General features: G+C 40.0%; 1 protein-coding gene across 1 annotated transcript in view; it reads left to right on the top strand.

Moving 5' to 3' along the window:
* The window catches only part of supt6h (SPT6 homolog, histone chaperone and transcription elongation factor), a 77,835-nt gene that overhangs the window by 9,708 nt on the left and 48,839 nt on the right, over positions 1-19,288 (top strand). The window contains exons 3-7 of the mRNA XM_080210898.1: positions 12,592-12,786; positions 13,157-13,227; positions 15,849-16,041; positions 17,174-17,258; positions 17,735-18,011. Coding sequence (XP_080067024.1) covers positions 12,592-12,786; positions 13,157-13,227; positions 15,849-16,041; positions 17,174-17,258; positions 17,735-18,011 — 821 coding nt within the window. The remainder of the gene's footprint in view (positions 1-12,591; positions 12,787-13,156; positions 13,228-15,848; positions 16,042-17,173; positions 17,259-17,734; positions 18,012-19,288) is intronic.

Raw genomic sequence — 19,288 nt, 5'->3', positions numbered from 1 at the left:
AATACATAATTGCTTAGGCTTATCAGCCACAGTGAATTCTTCTGTGTACACACACAGGAAAAACAACAGCAGATATGTAAGCTAAGGATTATGGTGTAAAAAGACAGGGAATTTTCATGACTATAACTCGCTTTATGACTTGTATAACGTTTTCTTTGCCACATTAGTACCTCCTATTGGCCTGGTCAGAGTACACCTGGCCCAGTTTGTCACAACTCATCTGACTGGAACCTCAGCCACAGGGTTGCCCAAGGATCCTATTGGACTCCTCAGGGCATCAAGTCCCTAGTTTTATTTAGATACCTGAGGCAACAACTGAGATATATGCCATTTGATATCATTACCATGTTCACAGCTTGCAGCGTTATCACCACTTGATATCGTTAACGCTGCACAGTGTGAACATGGTATCACTTTTTGTTAACAACAAATGCTGATGATCAGGATGAGTACTGAAGTGAAAACAGCAGCTATTTCACCTCAGTTCTACTAATTAAGTTTAAATGTATTTATAAATGTCACAAGTAGGCTTACATTAATACTGCAATGAAATTACTGTGAAAATCCCCAAGTCGCCACACTCCGGCATTTGTTTGGGTACACTGAGGGAAAATTAACATGGCCTGTGCTCCTAACCAGCACGTGTTTGATTGTGGGAGGAAACCAGAGCATCCAGAGGAAACCCATGCAAACATGGGGAGAACATGCAAACTCCACACAGTGACCCAAGCCGAGAATTGAACTTGTGCTGTGAGGCAGCAATGCTAACCATTGTGTCACCATGCTGCCCTATAGTTATATTGCATGCCAACTAGCCACAGCGCTGGGACTAGCAGAGTCCCTTAAAACCCTGGCCTTTGACTAAATGTACTTGCACTGGCCTCTTCACACTAACCTGTTGTACCTGATATTTTCTAAGTTCTTTTAACTGCTTCTTGAGCAGCTTTTCTTGGTGTGTCATTTCACCAAAGGATGAAAACCATATCCTTGAGAGTTCTCCCTGCCAACTGGAAATCTCCCAGAGAGAATGGGTCAGAAACCTGAAAGTAGAATATAATGTTGTTTCTGCAGCCAATCCTTCATAGAGATAATTATTCTCAGCAGTTGGGAAGCACCACTGGGTTAGAAATGCCTGAACCGACCAAAAGGCTGAATTCAAGGGCTTTACTGTGACTATCACCGAGAAATCGCTATCTATTGATCTTAAAATGCTGTACATACACAGTATATAATGTGATCTGATACAGTATTGTGGTCATGAGCAGCATGCTGTCACACCCTTTTATATCATATGTCCATCTGATTCCTTTCTACACACTAATCCTTCTGCAACCACCCCTAAGGGATTCAACTTTACACTTTTAGTACTTCATGGCATTGAGAGTAAAAATTGGTAAGCATTACATTTCCCATCACTTGCCAGTTATATTACCAGTAGCTCTCTTCTTCATTGCTTCAGATCAATTAAACTCAAACTACTGATTTCCCCATGTATGCCAGGGTACAGACGAAGCTTAATATCTTCAATATCTAATTCTGCATTAGCAATTAGACCTTAGGCCAGTACACCACAGGTCCATCCTTTGGACTGGGAATCAGTTGACTTTATTATGGCCTCTCCCAGTTACGATACTCTCTTTAGTAACCCTTTTCTTGCAGCTCTATGATTTAAAACACATAAATTATGTAGCAAATTCACAGCCTCTTGCATATTCTTGTGCCACTCGTGAGGCAGAATCATTAAAACCAAAAATTGCCATGAATTCAAGATTGAATTAGTACAGCCGAAAAGTCCTCCCATTTCTCCATATATACTTAATTTCCATCTACCCTTAAGACTTCTCACTCCAGGAGTATATGAATATTATAATCACTGTTGTAACTTGTGCCCTAACCAAGCAGCTGCTTCTGAATGATTGCCGCAATTTTGTTTAAAGATTGGCATTCTTCAACTCATGTTTTAGTTACTTCTAATGTGACCGTGGTAACATTGTACAATATTTTCTGATTCCCAATTCTAATCATACTGTCCCCTGGAGGCAGCACTGGTTGAATCAATTTCCAAAACTAGCTACATGTTGTTAAATTCAAACATTCTACATCAATACATTTTAATTGATATATAATGTTGGTGCATAGTCTTGACAACGTTATCCTTCAATCCTTGGATGAGAGATATCATCCCTTGGAATTGCCCATGCTTGCTATTGTGTTGCAGTCTGGATCCCTTAAGCAGAGTGTCATGCTGGGTCAGTGCAGTTTGCGTGTGCAATTTTTTTTTTGTCTTATCCAAGCAGTTCCCATGAGTACCACAACTGTTTGGGTTGTGTGTGAATTTGGTGATCTTATCTGATAACAGAAGTTGGGTTTCTTTATCCACGCTCCCCTACCACCTCTAGGCAGCTGTGCAAACTGACCAAGATGAAAGCAGGTGATTGTGTTGATGTGCACAGTGGGCATCTGCCATGCTACCATGGTTACCAGAAGGGTGCTCTGAAATTAAACAAGTTAAGAGATCTGCTGTTGGCTGCCCTGTTGGAGAAATAGAATATGAGTAATAAAGTTTAACCTGAGACCGATGTTTCCGTCTACTTCCCTTGAGCATTCCCAAACATACACGTGCCATCAGGACTGTGCGGGGCCTGTCCAGCAGGATGTCAGTCTTGGTTTAGAAGGCACTACCTCTATCATTCATTATTCTGTCCTGTACTAGATAAAGCCTAGGTGGTTTAAACTTGGTTCCCTGTCTCTCCCTTTCAGCAGTATCTTGTTACTGTTACTTCCTCTTTCATGCCTTGGAGTTGGTCAGAATCCATCTTCAGGGAATCCCCTCACCAACCACTCTTTGCATACACCACCTCAGACAGTGATGTTCCTTATTCTTTTAAAGGAACATTGTTACTTTCTGAGCTATTATATAAGTATGTGTAATTAAAACAAATTATGTATGGATTTTAAAAATACTTCAGCTTTCTCTACCTGTATCCATCTTGTGGATAATTATTATTTTTCCTAACCTTCAATTGTCACAACCCAAAATTCCTTTCACCTTAACATTACTTCACTGTCAGATTTTTTTATGAAGTATGTGTCAGTGCCTTGATAATTTAATTTTTTTTATTTCTTCAGGCCATGTTAACCATTCCATGTCACACTGTTTTCAAGTAGCTGACCAAGTCTGGGACCTGTTATTCAGTTCAGCTGCACCATGTACTCTTGCATATTAGTTACTTTACAATTTCATGATCTGTTAGATTGTTCCCTGGAGCTTTGGCTGAAAAGCTTCCTTGGTGATAATCTCTCTGTCCTCTCCCAGAAATTGTTATTTTGCAATTGTGGAAGATCTATCAGGTCTATAGGGATCGTGCTTCGTATTCTGCCAATGAACAACTTCTTCCACTTTTTCTACCGTCTTGAAGGGTTCACCATTGTATTATTCTTCCTGACTTTCCAGTAATCAGCTCAAAGCATCAAAGGGGTTTTCTCTCTCAGATCTTTGCTTATTTCCCCATACAGTCCCAGTTCTCAGATGGTGGCCAGATTGTCAAATTCAATTCCCTTCAAAAGATTGTGGGCAAAGAGTCAGATGTCTCCAAGAGAAAGCTCTTACCTTATTGGTCCCATTTACACTGTCCTTTCATTAGAATGTATATTAACACCAGATTGAAATATTCCATTCAACTACGTCCAATATGAATCATTCCAATTCCTATTTGACACCATGTTCTTTTTCCCTAACTCTTATCTCCTATCCTCAATCAATTCCTCATACCATTTTACACACGCTAAAATTAGCCACCTTACCTTGTTCATGAGCCCTGAAGAAACTTTACAGTCCAGAATAGTGTTTTTGTAATACCTTTGAAACAGAAATCGGATATTTCTGTTTGACTCCAGACATTAACATGTTTTGTTCATTTGTTCTTTCCCTTAAACATTATATTTTCCTAAAAATAACCCACTAGATTGTTTCTAACTTTAATGATTTTAAAAGTACCACAAATTCAAAAAACAGTATTATTGGATTGACAAGGTTAAATTTTCGTTCCAAAAATATTTTTTTCTTTTGTTGCCAAGCAACCAACAGGACTGTTTCCCCATTCACCTTTATTCTGAAAATTTGAATTTGTTTATGCCCTTAACTGTCAAGTAAATTTCACTTTGAATACTTGAAATTGAAGCTCGTGCTTGAAATAGCAACTCACGTCACGTTATTTCATCCAGTGTCAGAAACAATTATGCCAAGGCTTGTCGGCTTTAAACGGTAGTTTAGAAAAGTCTGATAATTGGTCAGTGTTTTATATCAGACCTCGCATTCTCAGGCAGGTTGTCTTGAAAGGTAACAAATTGATAACAAACAGTCTGAATTGTTAAGGCAAGGTCCTGGGTATAAGTGCTTCAGGCGTGATAGGGGTGGGTCGCTGAGAGGTGGGGGAGTGGTGTTGTTAGTTAAGGATTGCATCATAGCAGTGCAGAGGGAGGGAGGTATAGAGGATATAGGAATCGAGTCGCTATGGGTGGAGTTGAGGAATAGGAAGGGAGATGTTACTATGTTGGGTGTGTACTACAGACCGCCCAACAGCCCGAGGGCTGTGGAAGAAGGGATAAGCAGGGACATTCTAGATAAGTGCAGGAAGAATAGGGTGGTGGTAGTGGGAGATTTCAATCTCCCCGGGGTAGATTGGAAGGTGCCGAGATCAGAGGGTGCTGACGGGGAGGAATTTGTACAGTGTGTAATGGAAGGATCCCTGGAGCAGTATGTGGATAGCCCGACCAGAGAGGGGGCTATACTGGACTTGGTTCTGGGGAATGAGCCTGGGCAGGTGGTTGACGTTGAAGTAGGAGAGCATGTGGCTAACAGTGACCACAACTCTGTCTGGTTTAAGCTATTAATGGATAAAGATGAAGCCTGTCCTAAGGGGAGGGTGTTAAACTGGGGGAGGGCTAGATACAACCGGATTAGGCAGGATCTTAAAGATACGGACTGGGGTAAGCTGTTTGATGGCAGGTCGACGCTGGGTATGTGGGAGTCTCTCAAGGGAAAACTAAAATCTTTGCAGGAAAGACGTGCCGGTCAAGAGGAAGGATGGGAAGGGTAGGATTAGAGAGCCGTGGGTAACTAGGGATATTGAGGACCTGGTCAGGAGGAAGAGGGAGGCGTACATTAGATCTACGCATTTGAGGACAGAGATAGCGTTAGAAGAATACAGAGAATGTAGGAGAGAACTTAAAAGGGGCATCAGAAAGGCAAAAAGGGGCCACGAAATGGCTTTGGCGGGTAGGATTAAGGAAAATCCTAAGGCATTTTACTCCTATGTTAGAAACAAAAGGATGGTTAGAGGGAAGATTGGTCCTCTCAGGGACAGAGGAGGGGACCTATGCTTGGAGCCTGGGGGAATGGGGGAGATCTTGAATGAATACTTTGCGTCGGTATTCATGCAGGAGAGGGGCCTGATGTCTGGTGCTGTGCTTGAGGAGTTTGAGGATCCGTTGAGGGAAATAGTCATCACGAGGGAAGAGGTGTTGGGACTTTTAGACAGTATAAAGACGGATAAATCTCCGGGGCCTGATGGCATCTATCCCAGGCTGCTAAGGGAGGTGAGGGATGAAATTGCTGGGCCTCTGACGCAAATCTTTGTCTCTTCTTTGGACACAGGTGAGGTCCCAGAGGATTGGCGGATTGCAAATGTAGTACTGTTGTTTAAAAAGGGTCAGAGGGATAACCCAGGGAATTATAGGCCGGTGAGCTTGACTTCAGTTATAGGCAAGCTAATGGAGAGGATCCTCAAGGATAGGATGTATGAACATCTGGAGCGCTGCAATCTGATCAGGGATACGCAGCATGGCTTCGTTACAGGGAGGTCGTGCCTTACGAATCTAGTGGAATTTTTGAAGAGGTGACAAAAACGGTTGACGAAGGACAAGCCGTTGATGTCGTCTATATGGATTTCAGTAAGGCGTTTGACAAGGTCCCTCATGGTAGGCTGATAGAAAAGGTGAAGGCTCATGGGATACAAGGCCAGGTATGTAGATGGGTGGAGAACTGGCTTGGGAGGAGGAGACAGCGGGTAGTAGTGGAAGGCTCCTTTTCCAATTGGAGGTCTGTCACCAGTGGTGTGCCGCAGGGCTCGGTACTAGGACCTCTTCTATTTGTAGTATATATTAATGACTTGGAAGAGGGGGTAAGTGGTGTGATCAGCAAATTTGTTGATGACACTAAGATGGTTGGATTGGCGGGTACTGAGGAGCAGTGCCTGGCAATGCAACAGGACATAGACAGGCTGGTAGATTGGGCAGATAGATGGCAAATGGAATTTAATCCGGAGAAATGCGAGGTGATGCACTTTGGCCGGAATAATGTGGAGGGGAGTTATACGATAAAAGGTAGAACTATCCGGAGTATAGATACGCAGAGAGACCTGGGGGTGCAAGTGCACAAGTCCCTGAAGGTGTCGGTGCAGGTGCAGAATGTGATGAGGAAAGCGTATGGTATGTTAGCCTTCATAGGAAGGGGTATAGAATATAAGAGTAGGAGTCTGATGTTGCAGTTGTATAGAATGTTGGTTAGGCCTCACTTGGAGTACTGCGTCCAGTTCTGGTCGCCGTACTACCGGAAGGATGTAGAGATCCTGGAGAGAGTGCAGAGGAGATTTACCAGGATGCTGCCTGGTATGGAAGGGCTGTCTTACGAGGAAAGATTGAACGAACTTGGGCTGTTTTCCCTTGAGAGACATCGGCTGAGGGGGGATCTAATAGAGGTTTATAAGATTATGAAGGGGATAGATAGAGTAAATGGTGGTAAGCTTTTTCCGCTATTAGAAATGGATAGAACGAGGGGTCACGGGCTTAGGGTGAGGGGGGCTAGGTATAAGACAAATATTAGAGGGCAGTTTTTCACGCAAAGGGTAGTGGGGGTGTGGAATGCATTGCCGAGTAAGGTGGTGGAAGCAGGCACGCTAGGGTTGTTTAAGAGTCACTTAGACAGCCACATGAGCGGTCTACATATAGGGGGATATAGCAGGCCTTACTAAACATTGTAGGCTTGGGATTCCGTTTTTGCCTCAGGGATGTTACAGTCTTTGCCTGTTTAATAATGAATTTTTTGTCTCCACAGGCATTTAAGTCCACCTTGTTGACCAGCAAGGGGCATGCATGCGGCAGGTTGTAGTGGGCTGCTCTTGGATGTTGCTTCGGGAGTTGCCTATTGCTTCATGTCGTTAGTGTGCTTAAACTGGACCATCTCGAGGGCAACATGACAGCTCAGAGACTATCTCTGTTGCTGTGCGGACACATGGATTTGGGCCTGTGTCTGTGGGAGTTTGCGCGTTCTCCCCGTGGTTGCGTGGGTTTCCTCCGGGTGCTCCGGTTTCCTCCCACATCCCAAAGATGCGCTTTTAGGCTGATTGATTGGGTAACAAATTGTCCCTATATTGGACCTCCCTGATCCTCGCACATTAGGCGTAGACTAAAATCATGAATAGGTCACTGAGACAATGGGACGGCGGCGTGGGCTCGTTGGGCCGAAGGGCCTGTTTCCCGTGCTGCGTTGTTCTTTGTTCTTTGTCTCTGAAGGGCAAAACCTTTATGTTGTGCTTTAATTCTCAAACTTCTTTAGTTCACCTAGAGTTGGAAAACCTCTGTTCATCACTTGTTCTCAGAAAACATAATCCATTGTATCTATTCCATATCTTTATATTAAGAAACTTAAAATCTAAAAATGTAATCCAATGATTGTGATGAATTCAAAATGAAGGAGATGTCAGACAAAAGGATTTAACTCTGCTGCATATTGTTGGCCAAAAAGGGTGGAGAAAACCTGGCATGGAATTGCCTCATTTTATGTAATTTCTAGATCTCCCCAATCAAAAACCAAATTCCGTTTTAGGCTTGCTTTATTAAATTCTCTTGTTAGTTTTTCTTCAGCTTTGGCCAAATTTTAGATTCAATTGCACTGTTTCAAAACCCTTCAGTGTTTCTCGCCCAAGTGCTCTTGAGTTTACAGTTTCTCTCCTTCAAAACAATTTTCAAATTTCAATATTGGCTACTTAACAAATTTGAAAGAAATAGTCAGTAAAGAAATGTCATTAATTTAAATTTTTAGCAGGTTTTTTAACTCGCAAATTGGATTGATGCCAAACTTCTTCAAATGTCTTTATTTTGGGAACAAACTGTTACTTTTTTTTAATTCAGCACAGAAACTCCTAGCATTTTACATTAATGTTAGTTGTTTCAAAACCTTTGTAAAAAAATCCCTTTCAAACTTTGTCAAGAGCCAAACCATAAAGAAATTTCCAACCCAAGATCAGTCCAACTCAATCAGTGGTTTCAAAATTACTCCATTCTCTCATATTCCAATTAAAAGTCCCATGTGTTTACCAAGGTGTATTCAAATTGCAATCTTTGGCTCAAAATCTCAAAACTTTGTAACTTAAAACATTGGTTTGTTTAATTGCTGATGGTGCCAAGTTAGAGTCTGGCATCAGTCATTTTATTATTCATTTCTGGGATATGGGCATTTCTGCTGAGGGCAGTGTGTAATGTCTCTGTTCATGTGCTCTTGAGAAAGAGTGCCTAAAACTAAAGGGCATAGGTATAAGGTGAGAGGGGAGAGAAACAAAAGGGTCCAGAGGGACAATTTCTTCACACAGAGGGTGGTGAGTGTCTGGAATGAGCTGCCAGAGGTGGTGGTAGAGTCTAAATGCTTTTAAAAAGCATTTAGGCAGTTATACGGATAAGGTGGGTATAGAGGGATATGAGGCAATGCGAGTAGCTTAATGGTTAAAAACTGGGTGGCATGGACAAGTTGGGCCAAAGGGCCAGTTTAGAAAATCTTCGTTACAAGCTTTGAGATAACGCAGTTCACTGAAGCATTCCCCTGCGTGCTTGAAATAAAGATTCCCTGGCTTTAAACACCTCTGGACTCTGAGTAGCATTTGTCCCACAACACCAATAAAGCATTTCAGTGTTTGTGATAACCAGTTAGCTTTTGCAATCACTTTTCTGATATCCAGCCTTAAATCATCGGATTTGTATTTAGGATGTAAAGCAAGGTACAGACCATTAGACAGAACAGATTCATGCTTGCGTTCTGTATGAGCTTTCTTTCCATCCTCCTACTCATCTAACCCCATCAGCCTAACCCAAGTCTTTCTTTATCCTTCAAATAATTGCCTTTGTCTAGCTTTCCCTTAAATATATTTATGCTGTTCAGCTCAAATATTCCTTAGAGTCGCAAGTTTCACTTGCTGTATAAACACTGTTGTTCCTGAGTTCCTTGTTGGCTTTGTTAGCAACTTTCCTATGTTTATGGTCCCTAGTTGGGATCTTCCCCACAAGTGGAATCATTTCTCTACCATCTACCCTATCAACCCTTTATAATTTAAAAAATACTTTTGTCAGGCCATTTTCAGTCTAACCTTTTCAGGAGAGAAGAGTCCCAGCCTGTTCAATCTTTCCCACTAGGTAGAATCTCTGAGGTTTCAGTATCCTTGTAAATCTTTTTTTTGCACGTAATCCAGCAGCTTTTTTAACGTGGAGACCAGACGGTGCACGATATGGGGTAATGGTCTAACCTAGCTTCCATACAAGTTTGCTATAATTTCTCTTCAATCCCTTTCCTCCAGAATCGAACAGTTATTTTATTTGCTTTTTTATGGCCTTATTAACCTACATCACTATTCTGTGATTTGCACACCTGTATCCCTAGATTAGATCCCTTTGCCCCTGTGGTCTCCTTACTTAAAGTTAAACCTTTCAATCCCTCTCCAGAAATGCAGTTGCTAGGTTACTGTACCTGACAGTAGACTATTTTTCAAACCTTATCTCAGCATTTGTAAAGTTCCTGGTGCATGGCAAACAACAATTAATCCCTCATCTGTAGCTATATTTAGTAATGATTACATATGATGCAATTTGGAAAAGATTTTGCTGTACCATAACAATAATATGTTGAGCATTACAGAGTACAGTCTTTTTTTATTCATTCATGGAATATGGGCATTTCTGCTGAGAACAGCGTGTAATGTCTCTGTATACGTGCCCTTGAGAAGATGATGGTAAACTTTCTTTGAGCTGCTGTAGTTCATATGTTAAAGATACTCCATGGTGATATTAGGTAGGAAGCTCCAAGAGTTGCTACTAACGATGAAGGAACGACAACATATTTCCAAGTCAGGATAGTGTACAACTTGAAAGCTTGCTGGTAGTGGCATTCCAAGTGTCTGCTGCCCTTGTCCTTTGAGGTGCTGTCAATGAACCCTTGGTGAATCGCAAACATTATACCCAACGACTTGTCATGAGCAATGCCAGATAAGATTTGTAAGCATGTAAAATCTTTCATCTAGAGCTTGTTTTCGAATGTGACGTTTTTATAGATGCAAAAATTAATTATTTTAGATCTTGCAATAATAAATATAGTACCGGATTTCAAAAATTGTACTGTACTGTTATTTACTTTTTAAAAAATTCATTTGAATCTACAGGAATTTTTTGCCAATAGCATGATTAACTCTTAGAATATTAATAAAGCTAGTTAACCTCTAACTGAGCTTAGAATGTTACAGAAATTCAAATGTGTAGTCATAAAGGGAGGAGCACTTAGCAGATGTGCATTATTGTGTAATGTGCAGTAGTGTTTCTCCATTATTTTACTTGAATCAAATCTTCCCTTTCACAGTTTATGTCCCTGTAAACTGTAGATATTTTGTACTCTTATGAAAAAGGATGCAAAATACTCAGTAAATATTAGCGTTTGTCTACAGACTTCTAGAGATCCACCGTCAAAAACCCCATTTGAAGTATTGAATTTTTCTTTGATTCTTTTACAGATGTGGGCATCGCTGGCTAGGCCTGTATTTATTGCCCATCCCTGATTGCCCTTGATAAGGTGATGGTGAACGACCATGTACCATTAAAATCCATTTGGTGTAGGTAAACCTACACCATAGTGCTGTAGGGAGGGAGTTCCTGGATTCTGACCCAGTGTAAGGGAAGGAACGGCGAATGGCAGTATATTTTCAAGTTGGGATGGGAACTTCCAGATGGTGGTGTTCCAATGCACCTACTATCTTTGTCCTTTTAGGTGGTAGAGGTTGTGGATTCAGAAGGTGCTCCTGAAAGAGCCATTGGTGAGTTCCTGCAGTGCATCTTGTAGATGGTGCACAATTCCGCTTCTGTGTATCGGTGGTGGAGGATGTGAATGTTAAAGGTGGTGAATAGGGTGCCAGTCAGGGAGACTGCTTCGTCTTGGATGGTGACAAGCTTCTTGACTTTGGGACTGCACTAACCAGGCAAATGGAGAGCATTCCATCACACTCCTGACTTAGGTCTTAGACAGGCTTTGGGGATCGAGAGGTAAGTTACTCAAGTTCCCAGCTTCTGGCCTGCTACTGTATCCACAGTATTTATAAGGCTAGCCCAATTTTTGGTCGATGGTTAACCCACAGGATGTTGATACTGGGGAACTCAGAAATGATACTGCCTTGAATGTCTCGGGGAGATGGTTAGATTCTCTCTTAGCTGCCAGTTATCAGCCCAAGCCTGAATGTTGTTCAGGTCTTGTTACATATGGACATGGTCCATTTCAGTAACTGAGGAGTTGTAAGTGGTGCTATACATTTGCACAATTGTTAACGTGATCCTGACCTTAGAATAGAGTGAAGGTCATTGAGGAAGCAGCTGACGATGGTTAGACCTAGGATACAAACTTGAGGAATTCCTACAGCAATGTGCTGCAAATGGAGATGATTAACCTCCAACAATTGCAAAAAGACTTCCTTTGTGCTAAGCGTGACTCCAACCAATGGACAGTTTTGCCCACTGACTCCAATTCTGCTAGGTTCCATGATGCTAGATTCAGTCTAATATCACACTGATGTCAGAGGCAATCACTGTCAGTTTAATGCGCTGATTCACAGGCTAAGATTGTTCACTAGCTGCCCTTACATGCATTTAGTTTAGCTTCAATAGTGTGCTATTATCAAAGTAAAAACAAATCAGTATTTTAGTAATTCTAAATGCAAAATATTACAGATGCTGGAAGTATAGGATGTGAAACAGTGGATAACACTGAGGTAGGCCTGTTATGATTCTTAGGGAGATGGTAGAAGTGAGGTTAGGATAAAATGAGGTTAAGGCCGAGCAGAGCGGGTGATGCAGGAGAAAGAAGATCACCGAACAAAAGTTGGTTTTGACCTAAGTGATGCCTCTCAGCCTCCAGAACAGGGAGGTGCGCCTGCCATACAACAGCCCCGTCCTTATCAGTTACATGTGTGGATGGAGTGCTGCAAGCTCAGTGAGAGGGAAGCAAGTGGAGTACCTGACACAGCTAATGCCATTGCCAGTGAGAAGACTGATGGGGTGGGGAGCTGCTGTGTTTAAAATGGAAGAGGAATCTTAAAGATAGGAGAAAATGTCCACGTGCAGGAGGAAATCTCCTTTCCATGTTATGGAAAGCCGGCAGAAGAAGAGCTCATCGTGCTAAACTCCTACTTTGTTTGATGTATTGTGTTTGATATATTTCTAGCTCCAGATTTAGGAGATAGAAATTTAAACTCAATTTCCAGACACTAATTTTTGTATTTATCCCAACAGAGGAGGAAGAGGAGGAGGATGAAAATGCAGATGACCAGGATGAGCAGGGAAATTTAAAGGACTTCATTAATGATGATGTAGAAGAAGATGATGAGGAAGAGGAGGAGGAGGATGATGATGATGATGATGACGACGATGGAGCCAGTGAAGGTTCTGGAGGTTCCGACCCGATCACAAAAAAGAGAAAACGCAAAAGTCAGTCTTAAAATCAATTTATTTTTCTATGTTAGCAATTCAGGCTAAGATTTTTTTCTTGCAGATACTTGTAAGATATTTGCTTGACTTAGAATTTATACCGTACTTTAAGTAGAAAAGTTTTCTTAAAACAGGAAGTCCTTCTTTGGAAAATGCCTGCAAATATGATAATATTCTTGGGATCTTTGGGGATGTAATATACTATGGTTATGGAGGGATATGTGGGAGAAGACTGTAATGATGTCAAATTATTTAAGTGAACATTTGAATATTCTGATGAAGCATTTTTTAATAAAATTTTAATGAATCACACTATGTCCATCATACAACATCCATGATGTGTCATTAACTACTTTCTTTCTTTGTTCAGCTTATGATGACAGGCTGGAAGATGATGATTTTGATCTAATTGAGGAAAACTTGGGTGTCAAAGTCAAAAGGGTAATGCTAATTCTTTTGGTGTAACTGAAAACTACTTAGTAATACAGAATTTAATATTTAATTAAAAATTAATAAAACTCTTATGTTTAGCTATAGTAGAAAGCTGCTATTAATTATTTCAAATTATATGTTGAAATACTGCAACTGTTCAAAAGAAATTAATATTTAAGCCAGCATTGTCTCAGGTTTTCAAAAAAGCATTGTGATGCACTTTTGAACTTCTCTGATCATGTACATTTGAAATTCATATTGATTCATATTTTGGTTGTCTTCACTTGGATTTCAGTTAGAAAACAGCATTTCAAACCATACAACATCACTGTTGGTGAGCCATTAGTAGTTATAGATTTGTCACCGTTAGTAGTGATGACACTTAAGATGTTGAATTAAAGATTTCATACAAGCAAAAGTTAAACAATCACCCTAGCCAAAAATCTTCCCCATAAATACATTGGTGACCATCGTGTTAAATGAAGCAATTTTTTGGTACAATTGATGTGAAGAGGCCTCATTTAGGTTCTTTAGGGACACTTGAAAAAGCAATTGAGCAAAATATTGTGAATATTTGTCGGTTTTAATGCAAACCTGTATAGGCTAAATGCCATGGTTTTGAATTGTTAAATGCTTGATAAAGCAACCGGTTAAATTTTAAAGGGATGAAATAAAATCTTGAGAGAAAAGCTGTATCTAAATTCTTTGATTATAGGGTGACATATTCTCCAATTATGATGTGACATTTTAGAGAAGACCTGATGAAGCCAAAATAACCAGGAGATTTCAGGAAAGCTTTAACATGAATTCAGTAGAAATTTAATTCAGTCAATTGTAGCTAATTTGACCACAAAGCGCACTCAGTCTCACTGTTATACTCTCTCCTTTGCAATTGTTGCCTGTTGTCAATCTTTTTCATTCAGCTGTTCCAACTGACTGGTGTTTCCATGTGGAATTCTCTGACTTGCATTATCAGCTCCTGAGCTTTCATTAGTTAAATTGCCATGCTTACCATGCCCACCACATTTCTTGTGCGAATATGCATTTCCAGAAGAAAACAGTCACTACCCTCAGGTATTTGGACCTCAGACTGAATGATTAAGTTGCATGCAACTGCTTTCCTCTGGCAATTTAATCTGTACTTTGGAATTTTATACTAGCAAAAATAATTAATGTAAATCAAATTGCTTCAGAAAACAAATAGTAGATTTATATTCTGAGTATGTAGGGTGATAACATATGGAAACGATGGACAAGAAAAGAACTTTAGGTGCATCATGCATGCCGTGATGTCTAAAGTTCATCATTAGACACCCTACTGCCCACTGATAGGCATGCACTCTCCCGAGAGAGTCAGTGAACAAGATTATAAAATAATTGGGGAGTGTGTTAATTCTAGAAAATACTTTTATAGTCCCCTAATATCTGAAGTGTTTGAAAACTAACCTAGGAGATTGCATTGACTATACGTGTATTATCCAGTCCTTTGGTATAGGAATGGATTGGTTAATGAGAACAATGCAGTTGATGTGTGTGTGAACTTCCAAAAAGTGTTTGACAAAGTATGTAATGGATGCGTTAGCAAAATTAAAGCCCATGAGATTAATGGGGCAGCGTGAATTCAAAATTGGCTGCAGGACAGAAGCAAACAGTAGTGGTGAATGGATTGTTGATTATCAGGAGAGGAAAGAGGTATCGTGTGACATTCCCCAGTGATTGATATGAAAATCATTGCTCTATTTGATATGGCTGACTGATCTGACCTTGGATAAACAGGGCACAATTTCAAAGTTTGCAAAGATGTGAAACTCAGCAATATTGCAGCTCGGCAACAGGCAAAGCCCCTCTCTTAATGCCGAGGATATCTTTCTCCCTCCTCCCTGTCTTGGGAGGAGGGAGAATCGTGTTGGGTGACATTATGACGGTGCTGAATAAGATAGATCTCGCAAATTGAAACCGATGATCTTTGAGGTTCTGTGGCCTGTCAGCAGCCTGGCACAACACCTTGTCAGTATATGGCTTTGAATATTTTTCACCCTATCGTACCTTCAGTCCAGGGGACCAACCTAAGTTCAATGTGTGATGTAGCGGAATAGTCCAGGAGCTGACTGCAGTGTAATTAAAAATGTGGCGCCACTCAAGGTTTACATCATTGAAGCACCTACTTCTAGTGCAATATTTAAAAGAGAATTATGTTAACAAATGTTGATGACAAACCATTCTTCATATTTACAGTAATCATTATGGCAGAATTAGGCATCTTCAGGTTGGCTATTTAATCCAAACGTATTGACTTTTCTCTTTTATAATTTACTTATAGTAGTTGGATTTTTAAAAAGTAGGATGGTGAATGTTGAATGTTGTTGTGGCTGCCTAAGGAACAGGTTCAGAAGCAGAATCTGAATTGTAATTATTTTCGGTACAACACAGCTATGTACAAATATACAAGACAGTAGGCTTCTTCAGTCCAAGTCGTGAGTTATTTCCAAACACTTTCACAAGTGAGTATGTTCAAACAGCTTCTGACTGACTGCTTTGCAGCCTGCTCCTGTTCACTCTGAAGTATTGAATTGCTCTGTAGTTATTCAATTTCAAAAATTAATTAATAATTCTCATGATTGATTTCATAGCAAAAATTCAGACGTGTGAAAAAAGTATCTGACGATGAAGATGAGGAAGAAGAAGAAACTACCAAGAAAGGACATGAAAAAGAGGCTATTGCTGATGAACTTTTTCCAGAATTTGAAGGGGAAGAAGGAGAACAGGTTGAAGCGCCAGTGGTTGCTCCTGAGGACGAGGAGGAGGAGGAAGAGGAGGAGTCAGGTACATTTGACCTACTATAGTTATGACACAGTGTAGACATTAAGAATGGAAGCCTGTTGGCACATGGGAATAAACAGAAGATTAGCATTTCTTGTGTTAATCTTAGAGCAAAATGACATTTTTACTTTTTGCATTCTCAATCATGAATGGTTTGTGCTTCAATACATCTTCGTGGTTGACTTTTTTTAAAGTTTATTCCACATGAGGATAAAAAAATCCAGAAAAGAGCATCAAAACCATGAAATTCCTGAGTCTTGTTTTTTCATGATTTGTCATCTAAATCTCGATGGCAGCACAAAACTTGTGCAAATTCAAAAATTATGACCATCCACGCTTTATATGCTGTACTTCTTTAGACGTTGAATTCGTATGGATTTTTGGATTAATTTAACATAGAAAATAAAAGCAGGAGTGGCCATTCAGCCCTTCGTTTGGCTCCACCATTCATTTTAATCATGGCTGATTATTAAGGTCAATATCTTGATCTCTCTTCCCCCCACCCCAATATCCTTTGATCCCTTTAACCCCAAGAGCTATACCTAATTTCTTCTTGAAGTCACACAATGTTTTGTCTCCTTGCCTGAGTCATAAAAGGTTTAGCGTAGATGCATTTAAAGGAAAGTGGTGTAAAGAAATAGAAGAATATATTGATTGGACTAAATGAAGTAAAGTGGGAGGAAGTTCATGTGGAGCACAAAGACTGACGTTGACTAGTTGATGTTAAATGGCTTATTTGTGCTGTAATTTCTATGTACTGAAATTGCATTTCCCAAACCAAACAGAAAAGGAAATGACTGCATTTTCTTTGTAGCTGTTTACTACTGCAACATCTTCACGCCAACTTTTCCTACCACTTCTGTATGTGCCAACAAAGTTTGCTATTGTAGTTGGTCCCTAATCACCAATTAGGTGCTGTTATCATGTCATCTTTCTGACTCCTCTTTAAGTTTCATTGCATGGCATTTGCAACCTTCACATAGGCATGAAGCATAGTTGTTGTGCTGTCATTAGCAGAAAGCTGGATCCACATTTGAAGTGTACCAGAATGTAATCCTCATTAACAAAATCTGTGATGCAACAATTGAGGAACAGAAATTTTAATACTCTGAAACTGGTTTTGCATTTAATACAGATATTGATGACTTCATTGTTGATGATGATGGACAGCCAATCAAAAAACCAAAATGGAAGAGAAAATTCCCAGGGTACACAGATGCGTAAGTAATGTCTAATACAGATAATGAACTACAAACCATCCCACATTCAGTATTGTAAAGACGGCATCTAGTAACAGCTCAAAGAACAAAATAGCTATAAGTTTTTATTTCTTGTTGAGAATGTTTAAACATCAGCATTTACAAAAAAAGTTACTGTAATATAACCTTACAGCTCTGCTGCAAACAGTTCTTAGAACACGTCATGAGAAACAAATGCATACTTTTATTCAAAAACGACAGAAAGCTTTATTGCATCTGCTGCAGTATCAAATTAAATTCAACATAATCTGCTAATAATTAGTATACATAAGAACATTAGCTGCTGTTGATATGTAATCTCTCCCCAGGTCAACTTTAAGCCTCATTGCATGGCATTTCGCGTAGTTTTTTACTCGTGTTCCAAAACTAAGAGCGATGGTGTTGTTTTATCCTATGCAGTTCAATCTATATAGAACATGTTTTAATTTTTATTGCAGTGCTCTTCAGGAAGCTCAGGAGATCTTCGGTGTAGATTTTGATTACGATGAGTTTGAAAAATACAATGAGTACGATGAGGAACTGGAGGATGAATATGAGTTTGAAGATGAAGAATTGGGAGAAGGTGAAACAAGGGTTCGCCCAAAGAAAACCACCAAAAAGCGTGTCAGCCGCCGCAGTATCTTCGAGATCTATGAACCCAGTGAGCTGGAGAGCAGTCACCTCACAGACCAGGACAATGAGATTAGAATTACAGATATGCCGGAAAGATTCCAGGTTAGTGCAGCGTTTTGAAGTAAAGGAACAATGTGCTTTAACCTTTCCTATTTGGAGATTTTGTAGAAGGTCCAGGAAAAGAAGAACATATTAAGCTTCAAAAATTAGTTATTTTGGTTGATTTCTTCTGAAAATGATGAACCCTATAGTATAATGTATCTGTGCTTCACATTATCATTGTGAGCACATGGGTTAACACTATCTTTCAGTTGAATTTTACATCCTGCCCACTTTGGGTACTACCTCAGGTGATAGTAGTTCAGATTCATTTGATTTGATGGGGGGTGGGCGGTGGAGTGAGTTACAAATGCATTTGTCTGACTGCTTGATAAATAAAGAGAAACAGGATTCAGGTATTTAAAACTAAGCCTTATTATTTTAGATTTTTACAAAATATTAGTTTAAAACACTACTACACTGCAAACCTGGTATGCCCGGTTTCACCATTGAATATGTTTATTTGATTTACCAACATTGTTACAGTACTGAATGGTACAAATCTGTTTTGTGGTAACCCTAAACCATGTATAACACAAAATGTCAATCCCTTGAAGTCATTAATCATTTATTGGGTTGTGTATTCTTGTTCTACCAAATTGCTTTGTATTTTCTCAAAATAAATAACTGCCATTTTTCTAATTCAGCAACCTGAAAAATTCACAAATAATACTTTATGTTGTAGATTTATCAGTTTTGATTTTTGATTATTTTCATTCTATGGATAGCAATTAAAATTAACCTATCAGATGACTATTCTCCCTATCTATGGTTCCATTTACTAATGTCATAGAATGATAGAACCCTACAGTGCAGAAAGAGGCTCTTCAGCCCATCGAATCTGCACTGACCACAATCCCTTCCAGGCCCTACCCCCATCCCTACATATTTTACCTGCTAATCCCTCTAACCTACGCATCTCAGGACACTAAGGGGCAATTTTAGCATAGCTAATCAACTTAACTCTCACACCTTTGGACTGTGGGAGGAAACTGGAGCACTCGGAGGAAACCCATGCAGATACGAGGAGAATGTGCAAATTCCATAGAATTATGTAATGTGATTGTTCACTGATATTGCACAATATTTAGTACCACACTTGACTCTTTGGACACTGAAGCAGTCTGTTTTCATTTGCAGCAAGACATGGACAACATTCAGGCTTGGGCTGATTCATGACACACGAGTGCCAGGCAATAACCATCCCTAACAAAGAATCAAACTATTTCCCCCTGACGTGCAGTAGCTTCACCATGGTGACCAGAAACTAAATCGGTCCA

The sequence above is a fragment of the Carcharhinus amblyrhynchos genome, chromosome 23, assembly GCF_965287045.1.
Source record: "Carcharhinus amblyrhynchos chromosome 23, sCarAmb.v2.hapA, whole genome shotgun sequence".
Lineage (NCBI taxonomy): Eukaryota > Metazoa > Chordata > Chondrichthyes > Carcharhiniformes > Carcharhinidae > Carcharhinus > Carcharhinus amblyrhynchos.
This window is presented reverse-complemented; position numbering and strand designations above follow the sequence as displayed.